The sequence below is a fragment of the Coregonus clupeaformis genome, chromosome 6 (assembly GCF_020615455.1).
Source record: "Coregonus clupeaformis isolate EN_2021a chromosome 6, ASM2061545v1, whole genome shotgun sequence".
Taxonomy (NCBI): Eukaryota; Metazoa; Chordata; class Actinopteri; order Salmoniformes; family Salmonidae; genus Coregonus; species Coregonus clupeaformis.
The window spans coordinates 50413450-50437781 of record NC_059197.1 but is presented as its reverse complement, the minus strand read 5'-3'; the positions used below and the strand labels follow the sequence as shown (position 1 = coordinate 50437781).

Genomic DNA, 24332 nt, shown 5'->3' with positions numbered 1-24332 from the left:
ATAAGTCATGTGCTCTGAGTTGAAAACTGCAAATTGGCTTAAAAGTCTGGGTGCTTTTTCACGGATGCTGAAGCTGATTCGCAGTATTACAGCACACCCTACAGACGACACCAAGTGCTCCCTCATATTCGCTAACCAGGTCAGTCTCACCGGCGCACAGGGAAGAGTCACATCCCACACAGTATTAAACCATCACGGTGGATTGTCAATGAAGTGGACACAGAGCTTGTCCAATGAAATCATCTGAAGGTAGACAACCAAGATCAATGTCTCACCTTTAGTATGGTTTAACAAGACTCAATAACATACTGTAGCAGTTGAAGCACTAGCAAATGTAAAAAAAATTCTAATTATGTTCTCTTGTCCCCCAGACTAAGGATATTCTACTGCGGGAGGAACTAGAGGAGGTGCTGAAGAGTCACTCTGACCAACTCAACTTGTGGTTGACTCTAGACAAGCCTCCACAGAGTAAGACAATAGTATGCCATAATGAAAAAGATAAAGGTAGAGGGTTGTCATGGGCTAACACCATTGAATCATTTGTGTTGGACTGCAAGAAAGCAGTTTTACCATGCTGTCTTACCATATTATAACACCTTTTGTATGGACTGACTGACTGACTGACTGACTGACTGACTGACTGCTGGAGAAGAACAAAAAAATCCCCAAAGGTACACCTGCAGCAACACTTTTTAACTGGTTTGTTACTGATGTAAGCTGTAAACTGATTGAATGGAAATCCTTCCCCCTCCAATCATATCCCAATATCACTATGATCTAAATGTTCTATTTGGATTATGTTTTGCCATGTGACCCGCCAGCTATACTGTAGTTTCCTCATATGGTACAGTATGCAAATGAGGCTCCAGCTAATTGTCTATCCTGGCACTCATCCGTTAGTTCCACATAAAAGAAACACGTCTTCGCTAACAGGGTGTGATCATTTAATTGGCCTGCAGGGCTGATCCTTATCTGTTGATTAAAAACGGTTGAATTCAGCTCGTGTTTTCCTCTGATTACAGACTGGAAGTACAGCTCAGGGTTTGTGAATGCTGATATGATGAAAGAGCACCTTCCCCCGGCATCCAACGATGTGCTCATTGTCATGTGTGGCCCACCCCCCATGATCCAGCACGCATGGCACTCCAACCTCTCCACTCTGGGCTACAAGACAGAGAACACATTCACATTCAGTTGAAGTCGGAAGTTTACATATACTTAGGTTGGAGTCATTAAAACTAGTTTTTCAACCACTCCACAAATTTACTATAGTTTTGGCAAGTCGGTTAGGACATCTACTTTGTGCATGACAAGTAATTTTTTCCAACAATTGTTTACAGACAGATTATTTCACTTATAATTCACTGTATCACAATTCCAGTGGGTGAGAGGTTTACATACACTAAGCTGACCGTGCCTTTAAACAGCTTGGAAAAATTCCAGAAAATGATGTCATGGCTTTAGAAGCTTCTGATAGGCTAATTGACATAATTTGAGTCAATTGGAGGTGTACCTGTGGATGTATTTCAAGGCCTACCTCAGTGCCTCTTTGCTTGACATCATGGGAAAATCAAAATAAATCAGCTTGACCTCAAAAAAATCAATTGTAGACCTCCACAAGTCTGGTTCATCCTTGGGAGCAATTTCCAAACGCCTGAAGGTACCACGTTCATCTGTACAAACAATAGTATGCAAGTATAAACACCATGGGACCACGCAGCCATCATACCGCTCAGGAAGGAGACGTGTTCTGTGTCCTAGAGATGAACGTACTTTGGTGCGAAAAGTGCAAATCAATCCCAGAACAACAGCAAAGGACCTTGTGAAGATACTGGAGGAAACCGGTACAAAAGTATCTACAGTGGGGAAAAAAAGTATTTAGTCAGCCACCAATTGTGCAAGTTCTCCCACTTAAAAAGATGAGAGAGGCCTGTAATTTTCATCATAGGTACACGTCAACTATGACAGACAAATTGAGAAAAAAAAATCCAGAAAATCACATTGTAGGATTTTTATTGAATTTATTTGCAAATTATGGTGGAAAATAAGTATTTGGTCACCTACAAACAAGCAAGATTTCTGGCTCTCACAGACCTGTAACTTCTTCTTTAAGAGGCTCCTCTGTCCTCCACTCGTTACCTGTATTAATGGCACCTGTTTGAACTTGTTATCAGTATAAAAGACACCTGTCCACAACCTCAAACAGTCACACTCCAAACTCCACTATGGCCAAGACCAAAGAGCTGTCAAAGGACACCAGAAACAAAATTGTAGACCTGCACCAGGCTGGGAAGACTGAATCTGCAATAGGTAAGCAGCTTGGTTTGAAGAAATCCACTGTGGGAGCAATTATTAGGAAATGGAAGACATACAAGACCACTGATAATCTCCCTCGATCTGGGGCTCCACGCAAGATCTCACCCCGTGGGGTCAAAATGATCACAAGAACGGTGAGCAAATATCCCAGAACCACACGGGGGGACCTAGTGAATGACCTGCAGAGAGCTGGGACCAAAGTAACAAAGCCTACCATCAGTAACACACTACGCTGCCAGGGACTCAAATCCTGCAGTGCCAGACGTGTCCCCCTGCTTAAGCCAGTACATGTCCAGGCCCGTCTGAAGTTTGCTAGAGTGCATTTGGATGATCCAGAAGAGGATTGGGAGAATGTCATATGGTCAGATGAAACCAAAATATAACTTTTTGGTAAAAACTCAACTCGTCGTGTTTGGAGGACAAAGAATGCTGAGTTGCATCCAAAGAACACCGTACCTACTGTGAAGCATGGGGGTGGAAACATCATCAATGTCTGCACCTGTTGTATTCGGCGCATGTGACCAATAAAATTTGATTTGATTTGATCATGCTTTGGGGCTGTTTTTCTGTAAAGGGACCAGGACGACTGATCCGTGTAAAGGAAAGAATGAATGGGGCCATGTATCGTGAGATTTTGAGTGAAAACCTCCTTCCATCAGCAAGGGCATTGAAGATGAAACGTGGCTGGGTCTTTCAGCATGACAATGATCCCAAACACACCGCCCGGGCAACGAAGGAGTGGCTTCGTAAGAAGCATTTCAAGGTCCTGGAGTGGCCTAGCCAGTCTCCAGATCTCAACCCCATAGAAAATCTTTGGAGGGAGTTGAAAGTCTGTGTTGCCCAGCGACAGCCCCAAAACATCACTGCTCTAGAGGAGATCTGCATGGAGGAATGGGCCAAAATACCAGCAAAAGTGTGTGAAAACCTTGTGAAGACTTACAGAAAACGTTTGACCTGTGTCATTGCCAACAAAGGGTATATAACAAAGTATTGAGAAACTTTTGTTATCGACCAAATACTTATTTTCCACCATAATTTGTAAATAAATTCATAAAAAATCCTACAATGTGATTTTCTGGATATTTTTTTCTCATTTTGTCTGTCATAGTTGACGTGTACCTATGATGAAAATTACAGGCCTCTCTCATCTTTTTAAGTGGGAGAACTTGCACAATTGGTGGCTGACTAAATACTTTTTTCCCCCACTGTATATCCACAGTAAAACGAGTCCTATATCGACATAACCTGAAAGGCCGCTCAGCAAGGAAGAAGTCACTGCTCCAAAACCGCAATAAAAAAGCCAGACCACGGTTTGCAACTGCACATGGGGACAAAGATCGTACGTTTTGGAGAAATGTCCTCTGGTCTGATGAAACAAAAATAGAACTGTTTGGCCATAATGACCATCGTTATGTTTGGAGGAAAAACGGGGTGGCTTGCAAGCCGAAGAACACCATCCCAACCGTGAAGCACGGGGGTGGCAGCATCATGCTGTTGGGGTGCTTTGTTGCAGGAGGGCCTGGTGCACTTCACAAATAGATGGCATCATGAGGAAGGAAAATGATGTGGATTTATTGAAGCAACATCTCAAGAAATCAGTCAGGAAGTTAAAGCTTGGTCACAAATGGGTCTTCCAAATGGACAATGACCCCAAGCATACTTCCAAAGTTGTGGCAAAATGGCTTAAGGACAACAAAGTCAAGGTATTGGAGTGGCCATCACAAAGCCCTGACCTCAATCCTATAGGACATTTGTGGGCAGAACTGAAAAAGCGTGTGGAGCAAGGAGGCCTACAAACCTGACTCAGTTACACCAGCTCTGTCAGGAGGAATGGGCCAAAATTCACCCAATTTATTGTGGGAAGCTTGTGGAAGGCTACCTGAAACGTTTGACCCAAGTTTTTAAAGGCATTGTTGCCAAAAACGAATTGAGTGAATGTAAACTTCTGACCCATTGGGAATGTGATGAAATAAATAAAAGCTATTATTCTGACATTTCACATTCTTAAAATAAAGTGGTGATCCTAACTGACCTAAGACAATGATTTTTTACTAGGATTAAATGTCAGGAATTGTGAAAAACAGAGTTTAAATGTATTTGGCTAAGGTGTATGTAAACTTCCGACTTCAACTGTACTAATAACTCCCAGGCCTCCAACTAGGCATAGATACATTAAAACACACCAGGACATTTAAGACAATATGTTCTATTGAATTCTGTGTGTAGAACACAATGTAACTGCCTACATTACAAGACCAACAGGATATTCTCTAGCGTTTTGAATAACAAATGTAATATTTGCATGTTGAACATTAACAAAACTTTGTTGTGTGAGATACTGTGAAAGGTTAGTTGGGTTTTAGAATTTTTTAACTGTTCCAGTAATAATTGTTGTAATTACAGTGGGGAAAAAAAGTATTTAGTCAGCCACCAATTGTGCAAGTTCTCCCACTTAAAAAGATGAGAGAGGCCTATAATTTTCATCATAGGTACACGTCAACTATGACAGACAAAATGAGAAAAAATAATCTAGAAAATCACATTGTAGGATTTTTAATGAATTTATTAGCAAATTATGGTGGAAAATAAGTATTTGGTCAATAACAAAAGTTTCTCAATACTTTGTTATATACCCTTTGTTGGCAATGACACAGGTCAAATGTTTTCTGTAAGTCTTCACAAGGTTTTCACACACTGTTGCTGGTATTTTGGCCCATTCCTCCATGCAGATCTCCTCTAGAGCAGTGATGTTTTGGGGCTGTCGCTGGGCAACATGGACTTTCAACTCCCTCCAAAGATATTCTATGGGGTTGAGATCTGGAGACTGGCTAGGCCACTCCAGGACCTTGAAATGCTTCTTACGAAGCCACTCCTTCGTTGCCCGGGCGGTGTGTTTGGGATCATTGTCATGCTGAAAGACCCAGCCACGTTTCATCTTCAATGCCCTTGCTGATGGAAGGAGGTTTTCACTCAAAATCTCACGATACATGGCCCCATTCATTCTTTCCTTTACACGGATCAGTCGTCCTGGTCCCTTTGCAGAAAAACAGCCCCAAAGCATGATGTTTCCACCCCCATGCTTCACAGTAGGTATGGTGTTCTTTGGATGCAACTCAGCATTCTTTGTCCTCCAAACACGACGAGTTGAGTTTTTACCAAAAAGTTCTATTTTGGTTTCATCTGACCATATGACATTCTCCCAATCCTCTTCTGGATCATCCAAATGCACTCTAGCAAACTTCAGACGGGCCTGGACATGTACTGGCTTAAGCATGGGGACACGTCTGGCACTGCAGGATTTGAGTCCCTGGCAGCGTAGTGTGTTACTGATGGTAGGCTTTGTTACTTTGGTCCCAGCTCTCTGCAGGTCATTCACTAGGTCCCCCCGTGTGGTTCTGGGATTTTTGCTCACCGTTCTTGTGATCATTTTGACCCCACGGGGTGAGATCTTGCGTGGAGCCCCAGATCGAGGGAGATTATCAGCGGTCTTGTATGTCTTCCATTTCCTAATAATTGCTCCCACAGTTGATTTCTTCAAACCAAGCTGCTTACCTATTGCAGATTCAGTCTTCCCAGCCTGGTGCAGGTCTACAATTTTGTTTCTGGTGTCCTTTGACAGCTCTTTGGTCTTGGCCATAGTGGAGTTTGGAGTGTGACTGTTTGAGGTTGTGGACAGGTGTATTTTATACTGATAACAAGTTCAAACAGGTGCCATTAATACAGGTAACGAGTGGAGGACAGGGGAGCCTCTTAAAGAAGAAGTTACAGGTCTGTGAGAGCCAGAAATCTTGCTTGTTTGTAGGTGACCAAATACTTATTTTCCACCATAATTTGCAAATAAATTCATGAAAAATCCTACAATGTGATTTTCTGGATATTTTTTTCTCAATTTGTCTGTCATAGTTGACGTGTACCTATGATGAAAATTACAGGCCTCTCTCATCTTTCTAAGTGGGAGAACTTGCACAATTGGTGACTGACTAAATACTTTTTTCCCCACTGTATGTACTGTATCTAAAGCATGTCTTTGTGGTATTGGGGAGAAAGAGTAGTATTATTGTCAGCACCACACTGTATAAACGGTATAACATGAGGCCTTAGCAAACCTGCATATTTAAACACAAATCCCTTAATTTACATTATGCTACTTACCACTGACATAATCCTCAACATAAATAATCCTCTTCTAAACAAGATAACTCAAGACAGCCAGAAATATATATTTAATTTATTTTCAAACTCCCCCTGTTATTTCCTACTTTGACTCAACTTTAAGAAAATAATCCACCTTAATCAAATGAACTTGGAATTAGGTTTTGGGTGAAGGTACCACAATGTGTTCAGTCATTAAGTCCATCCTAGAAAATACACAAATATTTTGTGGCAAATCATAGTTACCATGTCAATGTAAGCTGTAAAGAGGTTTTAATGTCAATGAGTAGTGATAGCAGGTAAGTAGTTTGTGTGAATTTCCACACCGGTGCAATGCCAGTGAACTGTTAAATCCATTAAGGCCTAGATTCAATCAGATCAAGCTTTAACTGGCGATAGCCGACACCTGCATAGCTGATGTTTTGGTGGTGTCAGAGGTGTACAGTGAGGGAAAAATGTATTTGATCCCCTGCTGATTTTGTACGTTTGCTCACTGACAAAGAAATTATCAGTCTATAATTTTAATGGTAGGTTTACTTGAACAGTGCGAGACAGAATAACAGCAAAAAAATCCAGAAAAACGCATGTCAATAATGTTATAAATTGATTTGCATTTTAATGAGGGAAATAAGTATTTGACCCCTCTGCAAAACATGACTTAGTACTTGGTGGCAAAACCCTTGTTGGCAATCACAGAGGTCAGACGTTTCTTGTAGTTGGCCACCAGGTTTGCACACATCTAAGGAGGGATTTTGTCCCACTCCTCTTTGCAGATCTTCTCCAAGTCATTAAGGTTTCGAGGCTGAAGTTTGGCAACTCGAACCTTCAGCTCCCTCCACAGATCTTCTATGGGATTAAGGTTTGGAGACTGGCTAGGCCACTCCAGGACCTTAATGTGCTTCTTCTTGAGCCACTCCTTTGTTGCCTTGGCCACGTGTTTTGGGTCATTGTCATGCTGGAATGCCCTGGCTGAGGGAAGGAGGTTCTCACCCAAGATTTGACGGTACATGGCCCCGTCCATCGTCCCTTTGATGCGGTGAAGTTGTCCTGTCCCCTTAGCAGAAAAACACCCCCAAAGCATAATGTTTCCACCTCCATGTTTGACAGTGGGGATGGTGTTCTTGGGGTCATTGGCAGCATTCCTCCTCCTCCAAACACGGTGAGTTGAGTTGATGCCAAAGAGCTCGATTTTGGTCTCATCTGACCACAACACTTTCACCCAGGTCTTCTCTGAATCATTCAGATGTTCATTGGCAAACTTCAGACAGGCCTGTATATGTGCTTTCTTGAGCAGGGGGACCTTGCGGGCGCTGCAGGATTTCAGTCCTTCACGGCGTAGTGTGTTACCAATTGTTTTCTTGGTCCCAGCTGCCTTGAGATCATTGACAAGATCCTCCCGTGTAGTTCTGGGCTGATTCCTCACCGTTCTCATGATCATTGCAACTCCACGAGGTGAGATCTTGCATGGAGCCCCAGGCCGAGGGAGATTGACAGTTATTTTGTGTTTCTTCCATTTGCGAATAATCGCACCAACTGTTGTCACCTTCTCACCAAGCTGCTTGGCGATGGTCTTGTAGCCCATTCCGGCCTTGTGTAGGTCTACAATCTTGTCCCTGACATCCTTGGAGAGCTCTTTGGTCTTGGCCATGGTGGAGAGTTTGGAATCTGATTGATTGATTGCTTCTGTGGACAGGTGTCTTTTATACAGGTAACAAGCTGAGATTAGGAGCACTCCCTTTAAGAGTGTGCTCCTAATCTCAGCTCGTTACCTGTATAAAAGACACCTGGGAGCCAGACATTTTTCTGATTGAGAGGGGGTCAAATACTTATTTCCCTCATTAAAATGCAAATCAATTTATAACATTTTTGACATGCGTTTTTCTGGATTTTTTTGTTGTTATTCTGTCTCTCACTGTTCAAATAAACCTGCCATGAAAAATATAGACTGATCATGTCTTTGTCAGTGGGCAAACGTACAAAATCAGCAGGGGATCAAATACTTTTTTCCCTCACTGTAACTGTGTTGGAGCTGTCAAATTGGTGAGCAGCTGCTCTTTGTATTTGTATTTATTAAGGATCCTCATTAGCTGCTGCCAAGGCAGCAGCTACTCTTCCTGGGGTCCTATAACATTAAGGCAGTTATACAATTTAAAATATTACATTATATTTTATAACACTTTACCCAATACATTTAGTGTGTTCCCTCAGGCCACTACTCCACTATCACATATTTACAATACAACATCCATGTGTACGTGTGTGTAGAGTGAGTGTCTATATGTATGTGTGTATGTACCTGTGTGTGTGTCTCTTCACAGTCCCCGCTGTTCCACAAGGTGTGTTTTTACCTGTTTTTTAAATCTGAATCTACTGCTTGCATCAGTTACCTGATGTGGAATAGAGTTCCATGTAGTCATGGCTCTATGTAGTACTGTGAAGAGACGTCTGGTGGCATGTCTTGTGGGGTATGCATGGGTGTCTGAGCTATGTGCCAGTATTCCAAACAGACAGCTCGGTACATTCAGTTCGTCGACACCTCTCACATAAACAAGCAGTGATGAAGTCAATCTCTCTTCCACTCTGAGCCAGGAGAGACTGACATACAGTGGGGAAAAAAAGTATTTAGTCAGCCACCAATTGTGCAAGTTCTCCCACTTAAAAAGATGAGAGAGGCCTATAATTTTCATCATAGGTACACGTCAACTATGACAGACAAAATGAGAAAAAATAATCTAGAAAATCACATTGTAGGATTTTTAATGAATTTATTAGCAAATTATGGTGGAAAATAAGTATTTGGTCAATAACAAAAGTTTCTCAATACTTTGTTATATACCCTTTGTTGGCAATGACACAGCTTTCTGTAAGTCTTCACATTCCTCCATGCAGATCTCCTCTAGAGCAGTGATGTTTTGGGGCTGTCGCTGGGCAACACGGACTTTCAACTCCCTCCAAATATTTTCTATGGGGTTGAGATCTGGAGACTGACTAGGCCACTCCAGGACCTTGAAATGCTTCTTACGAAGCCACTCCTTCGTTGCCCGGGCGGTGTGTTTGGGATCATTGTCATGCTGAAAGACCCAGCCACGTTTCATCTTCAATGCCCTTGCTGATGGAAGGAGGTTTTCACTCAAAATCTCACGATACATGGCCCCATTCATTCTTTCCTTTACACGGATCAGTCGTCCTGGTCCCTTTGCAGAAAAACAGCCCCAAAGCATGATGTTTCCATCCCCATGCTTCACAGTAGGTATGGTGTTCTTTGGATGCAACTCAGCATTCTTTGTCCTCCAAACACGACGAGTTGAGTTTTTACCATAAAGTTCTATTTTGGTTTCATCTGACCATATGACATTCTCCCAATCCTCTTCTGGATCATCCAAATGCACTCTAGCAAACTTCAGACGGGCCTGGACATGTACTGGCTTAAGCAGGGGGACATGTCTGGCACTGCAGGATTTGAGTCCCTGGCGGCGTAGTGTGTTACTGATGGTAGGCTTTGTTACTTTGGACCCAGCTCTCTGCAGGTCATTCACTAGGTGGTTCTGGGATTTTTGCTCACCGTTCTTGTGATAATTTTGACCCCACAGGGTGAGATCTTGCGTGGAGCCCCAGATCGAGGGAGATTATCAGTGGTCTTGTATGTCTTCCATTTCCTAATAATTGCTCCCACAGTTGATTTCTTCAAACCAAGCTGCTTACCTATTGCAGATTCAGTCTTCCCAGCCTGGTGCAGGTCTACAATTTTGTTTCTGGTGTCCTTTGACAGCTCTTTTGTCTTGGCCATAGTGGAGATTGGGGTGTGACTGTTTGAGGTTGTGGACAGGTGTCTTTTATACTGATAACAAGTTCAAACAGGTGCCATTAATACAGGTAACGAGTGGAGGACAGAGGAGCCTCTTAAAGAAGAAGTTACAGGTCTGTGAGAGCCAGAAATCTTGCTTGTTTGTAGGTGACCAAATACTTATTTTCCACCATAATTTGCAAATAAATTCATTAAAAATCCTACTTTTTTCCCCACTGTACATGTCATGAATGTTAGCTCTCTGTGTACTTTTAAGGGCCAGCCATGCTGCCCTGTTCTGAGCCAACTGCAATTTTCCCAAGTTCCTCTTTGTGGCACCTGACCACACTACTGAACAGTAGTCTATGTGCGACAAAACTAGGGCCTGTATGACCTGCCTTGTTGATAGTGTTGTTAAGAAGGCAAAGCAGCGCTTAATTATAGACATACTTCTCCCCATCTTAGCTACTGTTGTATCAATATGCTTTGACCATGACAGTCTACAATCCAGGGTTACTCCAAGCAGTTTAGTCACCTCAACTTGCTCAATTTCCACATTATTCATTACGAGATGTAGTTGAGGTTTAGGGTTTAGTGAATGATTTAACCCAAATACAATGCTTTTAGTTTTGGAAATATTCAGTACTAACTTATTCCTTGCCACCCATTCCGAAACTAGCTGCAACTCTTTGTTAAGTGTTGCAGTTATTTCAGTTGCTGTAGTAGCTGACGTGTATAGTGTTGAGTCATCCACATACATAGACACACTGGCTTTACTCAAAGCTAGTGGCATGTCATTAGTAAAGATGGAAAAAAGCAAGGGGCCTAGACAGCTGCCCTGGGGAATTCCTGATTCTACCTGGATTATGTTTGAGAGGCTTCCATTAAAGAACACCCTCTGTGTTCTGTTAGACAAGTAACTCTTTATCCACATTATAGCAGGGGGTGTAAAGCCATAACACATACGTTTTTCCAGCAGCAGACTATGATCAATAATGTCAAAAGCTGCACTGAAGTCTAACAAAACAGCCCCCACAATATTTTTATCATCAATTTCTCTCAGCCAATCATCAGTCATTTGTGTAAGTGCTGTGCTTGTTGAATGTCCTTTTCTATAAGCATGCTGAAAGTTTGTTGTCAATTTGTTTACAGTAAAATAGCATTGTATCTGGTCAAACACAACTTTTTCCAATAGTTTACCAAGGGTTGGTAACAGGCTAATTGGTCGGCTGTTTGAGCCAGTAAAGGGGGCATTACTATTCTTAGGTAGCGGAATGACTTTTGCTTCCCTCCAAGCCTGGGGGCACACACATTCTAGTAGGCTTAAATTGAAAATATGGCAAATTGGAGTGGCAATATCGTCCGCTATTATCCTCAGCAATTTTCCATCCAAGTTGTCAGACCCCGGTGGCTTGTCATTGTTAATAGACAACAATAATTTGTTCACCTCTTCCACACTCACTTTACGGAATTCAAAATTACAATGCTTGTCTTTCATAATTTGGTCAGATATACTTGGATGTGTAGTGTCAGCAATTGTTGCTGGCATGTCATGCCTAAATTTGCTAATCTTGCCAATGAAGAAATTATTAAAGTAGTTGGCAATATCAGTTGGTTTTGTGATGAATGAGCCATCTGATTCAATGAATGATGGAGCTGAGTTTGCCTTTTTTCCAAAAATTTCATTTAAGGTGCTCCAAAGCTTTTTACTATCATTCTTTATGTCATTTATCCTTGTTTCATAGTGTTGTTTCTTCTTCTTTTTATTCAGTTTAATCACATGATCTCAATTTGTAGTACGTTTGCCAATCGGTTGTACAGCCAGACCTATTTGCCATCTCTTTTGCCTCATCCCTCTCAACCATACAATGTTTCAATTCCTCATCAATCCACAGGGATTTAACAGTTTTTACAGTCATTTTCTTAATGGGTGCATACTTATTAGTAACTGGAATAAGCAATTTCATAAATGTGTCAAGTGCAGTATCTGTTTGCTCCTCATTACACACCACGGACCAACATATATTCTTTACATCAACAACATAGGAATCACTACAAAACATATTGTATGACCTCTTATACACAATATTAGGCCCAGCCTTTGGAACTTTGGTTTTCCTAGATATGGCTACGATATTGTGATCACTACATCCAATGGATTTGGATACTGCTTTCAAACAAATCTCTGCAGCATTAGTAAAGATATGATCAATACATGTTGATGATTTAATTCCTGTACTGTTTGTAACCACCCTGGTAGGTTGACTGATGCCTGAACCAGGTTGCAAGCACTGGTTACAGTTTGAAGCTTTATCTTGAGTAGGCAGCCTGATGACAGCCAGTCAATATGTAAATCACCCAGAAAGTATACCTCTCTATTGATATCACATACATTATCAAGCATTTCACACATGTTATCCAGATACTGACTGTTAGCACTTGGTGGTCTATAGCAGCTTCCCACCAGAATTGGCTTTAGGTGAGGAAGATGAACCTGTAGCCATATTACTTCAACAGTATTTAACATGAGATCCTCTCTAATCTTCACAGGAATGTGGTTCTGTATATAAACAGTAACACCTCCACCATTGGCATTTCTATCTTTTCTGCAAATGCTATAACCTTGTATTGCTACCACTGTATCATCAAAGGTAAGTGAGTTTCAGAGATAGTCAGAATATGAATGTCATCTGTTACTAGCAAATTATTGATCATTGTCATGAAGCCACACCCGTCCCACTCGCGTTAGAAGTTCAGAACGAGAAACTGTAGGCTATATAGAAATAATGATGCTCAAATTGAAAACCATTCAACAAAATAATGAGGATTTCTATCAGCCTACTCCAGGTGTAGATTACATCTCACATTCCAGTGTTAGAAGTTGTAAACAAGGTTGCATGGAATTTCTCTTAATGCGACTCTGTGCAGCCAATGGCAATGTCCGCTTTAGGTATAATGCCAGGAGCCGCTTTGGATTTGACAGTTCTAACGCAGTTCCACCTCCGACACTGCCAAAAGAACCGCTATGCGGATGTCGGTTAAAGCGGATCTGATTGAATAGAGCCCTAACAGAAATACTAACCATGGGGGTGTGAGCAGCTGTCAGCAGGCATGGGTCAGTAGTACACACATGAGACATGGACACGGGCCAATTTCAGCACACTGGGTCCCCGAGTCCCAGGCAAGCATAAACCCACCAATCACAACAGTCCTTCCCCCCATTTGAAACACTACAGTAAACACAGAGTCATCTGAAAGGTACCATATGGTTGTACTGTCATCGATCACACTGGTCAGGTAAACTTGATGAGCAGAGTTAAAGGGTCACAATCTCTCTTGGTGATGATAGCCTGTAGCATTCCAGTGGGCGTGTGTAAGTACCTGGACCCTTTAAAGAAATTCTCAATGAGTGCACGGTTGATCTTAGTCTTCCCTATAGCAGCGTGAAAGTTGTTGCTCAGCACCCCGTAGATGTTGCCCGGGTCGCCCTTGCGGCCGAAGAGGAGAAAGAGGGCGTAGCAGTCATTACCGATGGAGGCACAGAAATCCACCATCCTCTCTGCCTTGTTCCTATGAGCAGACTCCATCTTGGCCATCTGCATGGATTCAGTGTACACCTCCGGAGGGATGTCCTCGGCTGGCCCTCCCCCCCTCTCGGGCAGGTGCAGGATCTGCACGGCGATCTGGATGCGGGGGTTCTTGGTGGGCCTCTCCAGTACAGCCCACACCCAGTCAGCACCCAGGAGGATGCGCTGCTGCTTGGTCATGGTGGTGCAGTTGAAGGAGTCGGTCATGTGGAGGTGGCTGCTCTGGGTGATATAGGTCATTAGGAAAATATCGTTGAGGGCTGCCGGGCTGGGCTGGAACTTGTCCTCTGGGTCCAGGAATAGGAGATACTCCTGGGTCCTAGCTGCAGCTATCCCCACACAGTCGTTGAATAGAGGGACGAAATCATTGGGGTTGTTGGGGGTTCTCCACAAGGTGGAGAATATACTGGGTATGTCTGGGTCTGGTGGCTTGCTCTCTCTCCTCCCCCACAGGGTTGGGAAATTAAAGTTAATGTTTGGAATGGTCATGGTTGGGGCAGGTGGCTTCTTCTCTAGCGTCTCCCACCAGGTTGAGGTTATCTTGGGAATGTCTGGGGCTGGTTGCTTGCTCTCTATCTTCCCCATGCTTACAGGACTAGGTTAGAGGGTGGTTTCCCTTATAACCTGGAAATATGATAACAACAGCATAGTTTATTGTTGTAGAAATTTTAATTCAGATGAAAAAAGTTTCATAAATTATACTTGTGTAATAACAGGGGTTGAATGTACTCAACCCTAATGGAACCCAAACCTTAGAAGCTACAAACATATTTGGATTGTACTGTGTTTGCTCCAGAATGGTAAAAAAGTAATAAGTAAATTACAACTCACCAGTATGGGTCTGCCTTTGATGTTTGGAACAGCTCCAGCCCCTCTCTCCTCTCTGGAACCCTGGTGAGATATTAGGATGTGCTGGGTTGAAGCAGATGAACAACCAGCAGAAGGATCCTCATACAGGTTATGCCTGGGTTTGGACAGTTCACTGGGTTACCTAACTCCTAGAGAGCAGGCTTCCCTTAGTGTTTCCTCTCTTACAGAAGGGATCCTCTGGTCTTGTGACTTGTTAAAGGGACTTACCACAAGGACTACATCTGCCTATGCAAATATATGCCAATTATGTGTGGAAACATGGAAAAACCTGTTTCTTGTTAATCCAATAGAAATTAGCTGTATTAAGTGTTGGGTGTGTTTGTTTGCAGTATGACCTAGTGCCTTGTTTTTATCAGGGATGTGTCCAGGTAACCTCGAAAACATATACTGAACAAAAATATAAACACAACATATAAAGTGTTGGTCCCATGTTTCATGAGCTGAAATAAAAGATCCCAGAAATGTTCCATTTCAAAAAGCTTTCTCTAAAATGTTGTGCACAAATTTGTTTACATCCCTGTTAGTGAGCATTTCTCCTTTGCCAAGATAATCCATCCACCTGACAGGTGTGGCATATCAAGAAGCTGATTAAACAGCATGATCATTACACAGGTGCACCTTGTGCTGGGGACAATAAAAGACCACTCTAAAATATGCAGTTTTGTTTCACAACACAATGCGACAGATGTCTCATGTTTTGAGGGAGCATGCAATTGGCATGCTGACTGCAGGAATGTCCACCAGAGCTGTTGCCAGAGAATTTGAATGTTCATTTCTCCTCCATAAGCCGCCTCCAACGTTGTTTTAGAGAATTTGGCAGTACGTCCAACCGACCTCACAACCGCGGGCCACGTGAGCTGATGTCAACATTGTGAACAGAGTGCCCCATGGGGGCTGTGGGGTTATTGTCACGGTTTACTAAGCCAGAACCCAGAAGCAGACCAGGACAAGGTAAATTGAACCAAAGGTGAGTGTTTATTTAATAGATCCACGAGTGAGGCTGAATAATCCAGGGAACAGAGCGGGTGGCGTGGATGGGTTGTTGAGGGTGCAGTGGTAGGTCCAGTAATGGCTCGGCAGCCGCCGACCATCAGGCAGAGGTTGGGTGAAGGTTCCGGATGAGTGACTGCAGATGGAACAAAACGGAGGTAAGTACAAAACAAGCAAACAAGGTGCAAAACAACAAAACTAACGCTACATGCTCTAAGGCTGATCCACTGATAAACATACTGTTCATGGCTAACGATCCGGCAGGGAATGGATGTCAGGTCAGAGCTTATGAAGGTGATGATCAGGGCCAGGTGTGCAGATTGCTGATGGAATGCAGGTGTGGAAATCAGGAGAGCTCCCGCCTAGCAACGTAGCCCGGCAACCAGGCAGGGAGCGTTCCAGAACCCTCGGGAAACTGGAGATCCCGAGCAGAAAAACTAATACACCGACAGGAACCGACTCAGACTGCCGGAATCGTTACAGTACCCCCCTCCGACGAACGCCACCGGGCGGACTCCCGGAGCGCCAGGATGGAGGCGGTAGAAGTCATGAATGAGGTCAGCATCTAGGATCTGTCGCCGCGGAATCCAACTCCTCTCTTCAGGACCATACCCCTCCCAGTCCACGAGATACTGGAAACCCCGGCCCCGCCGTCTGGAATCCATGATGCGTCGCACCGTGTAGGCAGGACCACCTCCGATCATCCGAGGAGGAGGAGGAGGAGGCGGAGGAGGCAACAGAGGACTGAGGAAAACAGGCTTGAGGCAGGAGACATGAAAGGTGGGATGGACTCTGAGCGTCCTCGGTAGTTTGAGTCGAACTGCCACCGGATTGATCACCTTCTCCACCACAAACGGACCAATGAACTTCGGTAACAACTTCCTAGACTCAGTCCGTAACGGAAGATCCCGTGTGGCCAACCAGACCCTATCTCCGATGGTATAGGTGGGAGCGGGGATCCGGCGACGATTCGCCTGGAGCTGATACCGGTCCGAAACTCTAAGGAGTGCCTTTCTGGCCCGATGCCAGGTCCGGTGGCAACGACGAATATGGGCCTGAACAGAGGGCACTGAGAGCTCCTTCTCCTGAGAAGGGAACAAGGGAGGTTGGTAGCCATACAGGCACTGGAAGGGAGACATCCCAGTGGCAGATGTAGGGAGAGTATTGTGGGCATACTCAACCCAAGGCAACTGAGAGACCCAGGAGGTGGGGTTGGAAGAGACAAGGCAGCGTAGCGTGGATTCCATCTTCTGGTTGGCTCTCTCCGCCTGACCATTAGATTGGGGGTGAAAACCAGATGTGAGACTGACTGTAGCTCCAATGGCCAAACAGAAGGACTTCCAGACAGCAGAGGTAAACTGAGGGCCACGGTCGGAAACGATATCACTGGGCAAACCGTGGACCCTGAAAACCTCCCTAACCAGGATCTCGGACGTCTCCGAGGCAGAGGGAAGCTTGGCAATTGGCACAAAGTGGGCGAACTTGCTGAATCTGTCCACGATAGTCAGAACGACCGTGTTCCCCTCAGAAGCGGGCAACCCAGTGACAAAGTCCAGGGCCAGATGCGACCATGGTCGCCGGGGAATAGGAAGGGGGTGAAGTAGTCCAGAGCTGGGCCGATTGGTACTCTTATTCTGCGCACACACTGGACAGGCAGCAACAAAACCCCGAGTATCCTCGGCCATGGCAGGCCACCAAAACGTCTGCGAAGAAACGCCATCGTCCGAGCCACGCCAGGGTGACAAGCCATCTTGCTGGCGTGGGACCATTTGAGGACCGCAGGACGAACCGACTCAGGCACAAACAACCGACCGGGTGGACCGTTACCGGGACCGGGCTGCGTCCGAAGGGCCGCCATCACCTCCTCCTCAATCTTCCACCTAACTGCTCCCACGACGCAGTTCCGGGGAGAATTGTCTCGGTCTTGGACCCACTCTCTTCCGTCTTGGAGAACATCCGGGACAAGGCGTCCGCCTTGCCGTTCTTAGATCCAGGTCGGAACGTCAGGGAAAAAATTGAATCGTCCGAAAAACAACGCCCACCTGGCCTGACGGGAGTTGAGAGCGTCTAGCCGATTGCACGTAAGCAAGATTCTTGTGGTCAGTCCAGACAATAAACGGTTGCTCCGCCCCCTCCAACCAGTGGCGCCACTCCTCCAAGGCAAGTTTCACCGCGAGAAGCTCCCGGTTACCCACATCGTAATTCCTCTCCGCAGGCGAAAGGCGACGAGAGTAGTAGGCGCAGGGATGGAGTTTACTGTCCGTGGAGCATCGCTGCGACAGGATGGCGCCAACTCCCACATCAGACGCGTCCACTTCAACGACGAACTGACGGGCCGTGTCCGGTTGAGAGAGAATCGGTGCGTTGGTGAATCGCCTCTTCAAATCCAGAAACGCTCGATCCGCCTCCGGATTCCCCTTGAAGGTCCTGATACTGGAAGTCAAGGCAGTTAACGGAGCGGCCACACGGCTGTAATCCCGGATGAATCTGCGGTAGAAATTCGCAAACCCCAAAAATCTCTGGAGCTGCAATCTCGTACCGGGCTGGGCCCATTCCAGAACCGCTCTAACCTTCTCCTGGTCCATCCTAATCTCTCCCCTGGAGATGATGTACCCGAGGAAGGATGTCGTGTGGGCGTGAAACTCGCACTTCTCGGGCCTTCACGAACAGGCGATTCTCCAACAGTCGCTGCAGAACCTGCCGGACATGCTGGACGTGGTCGGAAGGTTCCTTCGAGAAGATCAGAATGTCATCCAGGTAAACAAACACAAAGAGACCGATCATATCTCTCAGGACGTCGTTCACCATACTCTGGAATACCGCTGGAGCATTGGTCAGTCCAAACGGCATCACCTGATACTCGAAGTGACCCATCGGTGTATTGAAACCCGTCAACCACTCGTCCCCCTCTCTGATCCGGACCATGTGATACGCATTGCGTAGGTCTAGCTTGGTGAACACCGTAGCACCCTGTAAGGAGTCGAAGGCAGAGCTCATCAAGGGCAGGGGATACTTGTTCTTGACCGTGATGTCATTCAACCCTCGATAATCAATACAAGGTCGAAGAGAGCCATCCTTCTTACCCACAAAGAAGAATCCTGCCCCCAGGGGTGATGACGAGGGACGAACGAGACCAGCAGCTAGGGACTCCTTGATGTAGGTCTCCAAAGCCTCACGTTCAGGTCGGGAGATACTGTATAACCTTCCCTTGGGGTAGACAGCTCCAGGGAACAGGTTGATGGCACAATCATATGGTCGGTGGGGAGGGAGTGACAGAGCCTTCTGCTTACTGAACACTTCCCCCAAATCGTGATATGTCTCGGGAACCAGGGACAAATCTGGGGGTTTAGCCTCAATCACCTGACTGGGAACCGAATGGGGACAGGCAGTCTTGAGACAGTTAGCATGACAATCAAGGCTCCAACTCGTTACCTTGCCCGTCACCCAATCGAACGTGGGATTGTGTTCCTTCAGCCAGGGGTATCCAAGGACCAGAGGAACATGGGAAGACGGCAGAATGAAGAATGAAATCATCTCCGAATGATTCCCCGACAACAGCATCTTAACCGGTTCAGTCCTCATCGTGATACGTGCCAGACTACTGCCGTTCAGAGTGGTCGCTTCAATGGCTTCCGGCAATTGCTCCTTGAAAGCCCCAGCTGTTCCACCAACTCGGCATCAAGAAAGCTTCCATCGGCACCTGAATCGATAAAGCGTTAATCGCTAAGCTCTGATTCCTGTTCATAAGGGTAGCCGGAAACGGGGTCTGACAGAGGTATTGAGAGGTCGAAACTGGCTCGCTAAAAGTCCTCCCAACTTTAGCGAGCCGCGCAGTTTGACGACCGCCGGGAACAGGTGGCGAGGTAATGTCCCGAACCACCACAGTAGAGGCAACAGTTAGTCCTACGTCTGAGTTGGCGTTCCTCCTTGGTTAACCCGTGCCGCCCTACTTGCATTGGTTCAGAATCGGGAGACAGGACCTCTCCACTAATCCTGTGTGGTGGACGATGATCGACGTATTCTGGTCCAATCCCCGACCCGACTGGAACCTGAGAAGCTGATCGATTGGACGGAACCCATTGCTTCTCCCTCCTTCGCTCTCGGACTCGATTATCCACCCGAATAGACAAGGCTACCAAGCTGTCCAGGTCACTAGGCTCCGGATAGGAGATCAACTCATCCTTGAGCTGCTCCGACAGACCCTGGTAAAAGGCCGCTTGCAGAGACTCCTCATTCCACCCACTCTCCACAGCCAACGTCTTGAACTCGATCACGAAGTCGGCCACGCTGCGAGTTCCTTGGTGAAGCGAAAACAGGCGCCTAGCTGCGTCCCTCCCTCGGACGGAATGGTCGAAGAGCTTCCTCATCTCGGCCGTGAACCCCTGGTATGACGCCATGCAGGGGTCTTGTCGTTCCCAAACGGCTGAAGCCCACTCCAGCGCTCGACCACGCAGCAACTCAATCACAAAGGCTATCCTAGCCTTGTCTGTGGCATAAGAGTAGGGCTGTAGATCGAACACTAACCCACACTGCATAAGGAAAGAACGGCATCTTCCCAGCTCCCCCTCATATTTATCCGGCGTCGGAACCTTGGGCTCACGGAAGGACACAGCTCCAGAAGCGGCAGGCGAGATGGGTGAAACCGGTAGTGGATCCTCCACCGGAAACTTGCGCTGGTTCTGGACCTCCGTCAGACCGGTAGAAAGGTTCCGAACTGCCAACGCGATCTCCTGTAGCTCCGTGCTATGATGGCCCAACATCTTCTCCTGATGGGTAATGGCATGGCGAACAGAGTCCAGGTCCGCTGGGTTCATTACTGGCCGGATCGTTCTGTCACGGTTTACTAAGCCAGAACCCAGAAGCAGACCAGGACAAGGTAAATTGAACCAAAGGTGAGTGTTTATTTAATAGATCCACGAGTGAGGCTGAATAATCCAGGGAACAGAGCGGGTGGCGTGGATGGGTTGTTGAGGGTGCAGTGGTAGGTCCAGTAATGGCTCGGCAGCCGCCCGACCATCAGGCAGAGGTTGGGTGAAGGTTCCGGATGAGTGACTGCAGATGGAACAAAACGGAGGTAAGTACAAAACAAGCAAACAAGGTGCAAAACAACAAAACTAACGCTACATGCTCTAAGGCTGATCCACTGATAAACATACTGTTCATGGCTAACGATCCGGCAGGGAATGGATGTCAGGTCAGAGCTTATGAAGGTGATGATCAGGGCCAGGTGTGCAGATTGCTGATGGAATGCAGGTGTGGAAATCAGGAGAGCTCCCGCCTAGCAACGTAGCCCGGCAACCAGGCAGGGAGCGTTCCAGAACCCTCGGGAAACTGGAGATCCCGAGCAGAAAAACTAATACACCGACAGGAACCGACTCAGACTGCCGGAATCGTTACAGTTATGGTATGAGCAGGCATAAGCTATAGACAACAAACACAATTGCATTTTATCGACTGCACAGAGATACCCTGACAAGATCCCGAGGCCCATTGTCGTGCCATTCATCCGCCACCATCACCTCATGTTTTAGCATGATAAGGTATATGTGACCAACAGATGCATATCTGCATTCCCAGTCATGTGAAATCCATAGATTAGGGCGTAATGAATGTATTTTAATAGACTGATTTCCTTATATGAACTGTAACTCAGTAAAATCTTTGAAATTGTTACATGTTGTGTTTATATTTTAGTTCAGTATACAAACGTAATAAACAAGTTGTAAAATATGATATATATATCGTACAAAATAATACAGTTTGGGCAATATTACAGGGTAAGAGATTACATAGAGAAAAAAGCACATTAATGAATGTTTAAGTGGCTTGTGGTAGGCCAATACTTTTCACAAAAAATACAAAGTACATACATTTACATTTACGTCATTTAGCAGACGCTCTTATCCAGAGCGACTTACAAATTGGTGCATTCACCTTATAGCCAGTGGGATAACCACTTTACAATGTTTTTTAGAAGGATTACTTTATCCTATCCCAGGTATTCCTTAAAGAGGTGTAGTACATAGTATAGTACATACTATTTAGTTTGGTGAAGAGCTACACTCAAATGACACATGTAACACAGAATTGCTTCAACGTTCATTGTGTTTCTGTCACTAATACAGAAGTAGTGTTCATTATAGTCCTGTATTATGATGAGATAAGGGATATGGCCAGATGAGGTTGCTGTTAAAGCCCCCTGCGTTGAGGACTGGTTGGTATGAGGCTGCGCTTTCCCTTGGTTGATTGGCTGCGTTGGTTAGTGTGGGCAGCGTGGCATCCTCTCAGACTAGTGCCGTTTGAGGCCGTCTCATTTCCTTCAGAACCTCATCTCGGCTAAGCAAATACTGAAAGCAAGAAGGGCCAGGAACTGGGGTTAGCAGGGTGCGTTATGCTGCAATGTTTATTGTCAGTTAAAGGCTTAAGGCTAATGTCCCAACAAAGTAACTTCAAAATCTATTTGTTGAAGCCTGTTTGTTCAGTTGCAACACCCGCTGTTAGCAAATATAAGAACAGCATAGTGCCACAGGAGAAATGCTAAACAAAACAGCTTAACAGGAAATACTTTGTTACCTGGTTATTTGATTATTTAATTAAACAGATTTAAAAAGCTTGTTGAACGAGGCTGACCGAGGAGCTACTTACTGTGAGGTGGTTAATTCCCTCAGACAGAGCTTCTATCTGCAGCACGGTCCCCTCTGTCGCCGCCATCTGCAAAGTCAGGCCTTTCATCAAACACAACGCCTAGCGGCTCTATTCAAACTGTATCGCTGAAGTTCATTTCCGATTGAGCCGACATATGCAGCATTTCCTGTGAACGCAGTAATGCTAAACTTCCGCGATACGGATTGAATAGAGCTACTTGTACTACTGACAGGCCAGGACATCAATGACATAACACACAGTGCTTTGTTTAGTCCCATGCATGATGGATGGCAGGGTAGAAGGATCTAGCTGCTGAGCAAGCACCATTGTTCAAGTCATAGGTCGCGTTCCAGGCCGACTACATTGCAGTTGTTGCATTGCATAAGCCAATGATTGCGTGCCACATCATCAACTGTGCAGTCGGGTATCAGACTGCTATATGATGTGACTAGCTGATATGTAATTTAGATACATATCCAGGTGTTGTGAGATCTGGCAGGTGTCTGCAGTGTAATCAGCCTAGAACATGGCCATTATGGATTCATGATAAAGATGTACCTGCACATGGTTGAGCCCCGCCCCCACAATGTATTTCAATACAAGTGTCTCTTTGATTCAAGTTTCCTTAAAATCGACAAATTGGAAATATTGATAATGAACAGAGATCATTTAATTGTAAAACTGAGACAAGACTACGGTCTCCTTCTCTAATGAGAGAAGCATGCTTTGAATAAAGATTGAATACAATTTATCAGGAAGAATAAAACACTTATCACACTTATGATTTTTATTGATGATTTGGATAATGCTATTTACAATTGATGACAACAAGCGCGATTCCTTGATCGAAGCGTTATCTTTAACTATAAAAATATTATAACAGTCATATATGAAAATAACAGTGCATAATCACAATCTGGAATCCATCAAAATGTGCACAGCTATAAAATCTCATTGAACTTCTTTCAACGTATTTACCAACATAAATATATGAAATGTATTCCTCCATATGCAAATATTGCACAAGTTCGTTCCATAACTGTCTGACAAACAGCAACATTACTTTCTACTGGTTAGGAATATCTTTAAAAACAATGGATGAATACCATTAGGTGAATCTCAAATACAGGTGTTAAAATGATCATTAAAATAATGCACAATATTGTTTATAATAGTGGCATTATCCTACTGCATTAAAGGGGTGAGGTGATATACCACAGCTGAACACTAGGCTTGTGAATCCACCGAGAACATAGGAGGGGTGAGCTCTCCCACTCACCATCCACTCTTAAGTGTCCAGAGTGCAGCTCATGCATGAGGCTAGGGTTGATTGTTAGATGATGGCACGTGAGGGGTGTGGAGGTGGGTGTGCTGGGGTGGGATATGGATGGGCATGGCAGGAAGAGGTGGGGTTATTGGCAGCAAGCTGAGTAGTGATGGGTAGGTAGGTACAGTAGTGTGACATCATCAGCAGTTTGGCCCCACCTGCTCCCGTCTGTCTGGGTCTCTGTCCAGGATGGGGCTGAGGCCCCTGAAGCCGGAGTAGGGCCGGTGGGCCCCGTTCACCACCGTCTGGACCTGGGCCTCCTCCAGGGGGCAAATATAGTCTGTTGACTCGTCACACCTCTTCTTCCTCAGGTGGCCGAAGTTTGAGAAGCCCAACTTCTTTGGCTGAACAGGAGATGGCACAGAGAGGACATGGTTTATGAACAGACTGAGATAAAGCTGTGTATCACTTCTATTCTAGCCCTTTAACCATCATCAGTGAATAGATTTCTAAACACCGTACAATATGGGCAGTGTTGCTATAAAAGGTTACTTTAAGCCTAATTGTGCTGACTAAGTACATTATGCTATCGCAAAAAATTTTCCTCAGCACATTTTCTGCTAGCCTTAACAAAGCGGTGAGTCTTAGAGATGAGCTGGCGCTACAAAAGCCTGCTGCACGCAAAGCTGCTAGGTGGTCTTAGAGCTTTGCCAGGTCTGAG

The 24332-nt window shown here is 45.2% G+C and overlaps 2 protein-coding genes across 15 annotated transcripts in view; both read right to left on the bottom strand.

Moving 5' to 3' along the window:
* Window positions 1–13066: 13066 nt before the first annotated feature.
* LOC121532346 (rab15 effector protein-like) lies at window positions 13067–22414 on the bottom strand. 2 transcript variants are annotated; one of them, XM_041838281.1, is made up of 3 exons: window positions 22345–22414; window positions 14671–14730; window positions 13067–14463 (listed from the first exon to the last, which is right to left on the bottom strand). In XM_041838281.1, exon 3 carries the CDS (start codon window positions 14422–14424, stop codon window positions 13546–13548), a length of 879 nt encoding a protein of 292 aa, XP_041694215.1. In that variant the 5' UTR covers window positions 14425–14463; window positions 14671–14730; window positions 22345–22414; the 3' UTR covers window positions 13067–13545. The 2 variants fall into 2 exon arrangements, with proteins under 2 accessions (XP_041694215.1, XP_041694214.1); XM_041838280.1 differs by lacking the exon at window positions 22345–22414 and having other exon boundaries at window positions 14671–15131.
* Window positions 21674–24332, bottom strand: part of ppfibp2b (PPFIA binding protein 2b) — a 79851-nt gene continuing 77192 nt past the window's right edge. For 12 of the 13 annotated variants that reach the window (XM_041838266.1, XM_041838274.1, XM_041838273.1 and 9 more), the window contains one exon: window positions 23117–24015. In XM_041838266.1, the coding sequence (XP_041694200.1) occupies window positions 23812–24015 (204 nt within the window). In that variant the 3' untranslated portion in view covers window positions 23117–23811. Of the gene's footprint in view, window positions 22047–22344; window positions 22411–23116; window positions 24016–24332 lie in introns of those variants that run through there. The other variant, XM_041838278.2, reaches the window with a different exon arrangement.